We start from the raw sequence: 4,013 nt of genomic DNA, 5'->3' as shown, positions 1-4,013 counted from the left end.
TTTTTTTTTTTTTTTTTTTGGTACCGGGGATCGAACTTGGGTCCTTGTGTTTGTGAGGCAGGCTGTGGAACCACTGAGCTAAATCCCTGGCCCTACACAGTTGCTTTCATGGCATTATATTTATTCCTAATTACACTTTTACTAAGTGTAGGCAGTTAGAGTTGGCAGAGTCTGAGTCCTTGTAAGAAGAAATTTTTGGTCTTATTGTGGTATTGCAAAGGGTGAACACACAAAAATGAGTATACAGATTCTATCACAGTGTATTTTTAACTTGATTTCTGATCCCAAGATGTAAAGCTTACACAAGCTCTGAGAAGCTGAGCCGGAGGGTGAGACTTTCATGACAAATTGATCTTTATCTAGAAAATCTAGAGTACTTGTTAGTTCCACTAATGGGTTCTACCTTTACTCAAAGAGAGGTTAGAAATTCTCGTTTTCTGGCTTCATTGTCTTTCTTGAGATAGAAAAATAATGAAGTAGGATTGAATCTTAGCTTGAGGAAGCTCCTTGTGATGTAGCATCTCTCTGAAAAGAACTACAGGGATGGACATAGGCAAGTCCAACAGATGTGTTATTTATTTCATAGTCCCTTTTGATGGGGTGTGCTTTCTGGTTGTATGATAGCTTATTCTGTGATACATACCAGACTGTCCCTATTACCAGCGTTCTGATAAAGGACACTTTGAAATAGCCAGTTTTGCTTTAGCGTATGCTGTCTTTTACCTAGCACAGGATCAAGCAAACAGGCTTTTATTAAGTTTTTTTAAAAATTTAAAATTAGAAGCTTTAATGCTTTTGAATTATGATGAGGCGTGTATTTAGCATTGCTCTCAGACGCGTCCTACTTTCTTGGAGGAGGGGGCATCCTATGTATGCAAAGAGACCAAAGTGACATGACTTATTTGGGACAATCAAGCTAACTGTAAAAAAAAAAAACAAAAACAAAAAACAGCCACAGAATTTGAACGGTGTTTGGATATTGGAGACTGGAATTACTGTCAGTTTTTAAGGCAGGATGATTTTCCTGTCTTTATGTTTTCCTTGGTGTGTGATATCATTTATTTTTATTTATTGCAGTATTGGGGGCTGAATGAGGGAAAGCTGAGCTATATCCCCACCTATTTTTGTTTTGAGACAAGGCCTTGCTAAACTGCCCAGGCCGACCTCCAGTTTTCAATCCTCCTCACCCGCCTGAACTTTGGAGATTACAGGCTTGTGGCACCCCGCCTCGCACGTGGATTGTTAAGTGACACATAGTAAACTGTTTTCCAGTGAAATCACTTCTGGCCTGGTGGTGGCACAGTCCACGGGGCCATTGCTGAGGAGCTGGGTGAAATAAGATTGCTGAGGGTAAAGCTGAGTGATTGAACGCAGGGTTTCTCTGTTCTGTTTTCTGCTTCTGTCCACGAAGTTTCACATGTGAAAAACAAAAAATGTTTCCATCTCGTTTGCAGAAGTGCATTGTACAACTAGAACAAAGGGTGCTTTTGATCATTTCCTTGCAAGATTTCTGGGACAGTTTTTGTAATATTTTTTCATAGCTTCTAAATTATTCTTTTAGCTTTTATACTGCATCTGATTTTGCTTCCACATATTCTTTTTTTTTTCCCACATAGTCTTAATAGCTCACTTTATATGTCCATAGTCAGTCAGGATATAAAGTGTTGTTTTTACTCTCAGGGTTTATTTTAATACTTTCATTGTTTTTATTTTTCCCCGTGATTATGAAATCCAAAAACAAGAGGATTTTCCTGTTCTTCCACTGTGAAAATATTGTTTGTCTTATCTAACAGCAGATGGTGACCCTTGACTTCTCTTTTTCCTCCCTTTCCAGTTCTGTCTTTTTTTTTCTTTTTTCTTTCCAATTCTGCCGATACATGCACATTATTATGTGTCTTACTTTTGAGGCATTTATTGGCCAAAGGGAAGGTTAAAGTATACCTAACATAGATGATAGTTGAATAATTAAGCAGTACAGATTTAAAGATTGGTAGGTTTGAAAGTTAGCATAATGCATATGTTGAAGTTATGGTATTATATGTTTTTGCTCTTGTTTTCTATTTTATAGAGTGAATCTTTGGTGGTTTGTGATGTTGCTGAAGATTTAGTGGAAAAACTGAGAAAGTTTCGTTTTCGCAAAGAAACAAACAATGCTGCCATTATAAGTAAGCTAAATGGTTACCTCAAAGCTATGATCTATGTTTTCTTTCTCTTACTTTTTAGCTTCACTGGATAAACTGGGCCTTCCAAAAGTAATGTTGCCTCTGCCTATTAGACCCCCTTCCAGCCCTCCACGTACTACCCTTTTTTTTTGGTACTGGGGATCGAACTCGGGTCCTTGCACTTGCAAGGCAGGCGGCAGAACCACTGAGCTAAATACCCGGCCCCTCCACGTACTACCTTTAAAAATTAAGAAACAGCTAACTGATGTTGCAAGACAGGTGGGCTGTCCCATCTCCCCCATACTCCTTTCCTCAGCTGCTTACATAGCTCCGGAAAGGATGATCTTCTTGGTCTTGGGAGCGAGAATCCCCACTTGTGACCCATCCCACCTGTCCTTCTCAGGACTGAAAATAGCCTAGGAATTCATCCTCACACAGAAGCCTTTGCTTCCATCGAAATTGGTAACATTCACCGTGTGTCCAGAGTGACTGGGCCTTAGGCCACTTCTAGACCTGAGTTGTCCTTTCTCGGAGAGTGCTTGTCACCGTCTTCTGAAAGTGGAAAGAATGATTTACATGTTGCCTCACCCTCTATGAGCCGTGTCTGAGGCTGTGCACATTTCCTTTCTTTCCTATTTAATATGTGGATAATGATTTAAAGATGAAGGGGTGAAAGTGTAAAACTGTGTAGACCGTGCTTAGGTGGTAACACCTTGTCATGAATTCTAGTTCTGTTTCAAATAAACACTGTCACTTGGGCATATGGTTCTTGAATGTAAAAATATCTGGCAGTGCCATTTTACCACCCAAGGTGAAGCTATTTGAAACCATACTGCATTTCACAGGGCTTACTGAATTAGTGCAAAACCAAATATAGTCACATTAGTGAAATTAGTACAAAACCAAGCATGGTCACCTTTTCAGACGAGAGGGAAAAGAATCGAGGTGTAGATGATCTAAACTTACTTTGATTTGGCTTAGGATCATGTCCGATATATTTGATTATAGGTATTAGTGCTGTTAGGTAATTCACTTTCTGAGAATAACAACAGAGCACTGTGAAATTCTGACTCTGAAGAAGCTGGGCTCTCCGGTCCTGACCCGGGGCCTGCTTTTCATTCGTAATGGTGACTGCATGGCACAGGGAGCATTGTCTGTCACAGTTGCCTTCGCAGTCCTTTTCTTACCTAGGAAATCACATTTGAGTTAGGAGTCTTCCTATTCAGAGTAGATGTAAGGAGCTGGCAGTCTTTAAGTTCTAAATAAGCAAAATAGCTGCTGGGAATTATGGGCAAAAGCTTAAAAGCCGATGGTTTAAAAAGCAAAACCAGCTAATAGACCTAAAATAAAGCTGCAAGTGAGTTTTGTGCTTGTGTTTCTTTTCTTTTTTTTTTTCCCCCCAGCTTTACTTGAGTTTATTGGTACATTTTAGGGATACAGTACAGTTACAGTTACATTCATTGTTGGCAACTTGTACCTCTACATGACAAGTCTTGGTTCTCATTTTTACCCCTTGTCCCTGCCCTCCCTTCACCCCCTCCCCTCCTCCCCATCTACAACCACTTTATATGCTTGTGTTTCTTAATGTTTTAACTTCAGATGTCCCTCAGAGGGCCGAGACCGAGGATTGGGTAGATCAGAGTCACAGTGGAATCACAGTTTACTCATTTTGTATTTTTGTTCTAGTGAAGATTGACAAGGACAAACGCCTGGTGGTTCTGGATGAGGAACTTGAGGTTTGTTCAATGAAATGAATATTTTTATAGTTAGAAATCACTGTTCAAAAGATGCTTTAGTAATTACGTGCACTTTTGTTTGTTTTGTTTTTTTTGTTTTTTTTTTTTTTTTTTT

The 4,013-nt window shown here is 39.4% G+C and overlaps 1 protein-coding gene across 2 annotated transcripts in view; it reads left to right on the top strand.

Moving 5' to 3' along the window:
• The window catches only part of Gmfb (glia maturation factor beta), a 15,291-nt gene that overhangs the window by 2,336 nt on the left and 8,942 nt on the right, over positions 1-4,013 (top strand). For both annotated transcript variants that reach the window (XM_010632537.2, XM_019208729.2), the window contains exons 2-3: positions 2,069-2,165; positions 3,849-3,898. In XM_010632537.2, coding sequence (XP_010630839.1) covers positions 2,069-2,165; positions 3,849-3,898 — 147 coding nt within the window. The remainder of the gene's footprint in view (positions 1-2,068; positions 2,166-3,848; positions 3,899-4,013) is intronic.

This window comes from Fukomys damarensis, unplaced genomic scaffold (genome assembly GCF_012274545.1).
Source record: "Fukomys damarensis isolate Sample0158 unplaced genomic scaffold, DMR_v1.0_HiC HiC_scaffold_17, whole genome shotgun sequence".
NCBI classification, from domain to species: domain Eukaryota; kingdom Metazoa; phylum Chordata; class Mammalia; order Rodentia; family Bathyergidae; genus Fukomys; species Fukomys damarensis.
This window is presented reverse-complemented; position numbering and strand designations above follow the sequence as displayed.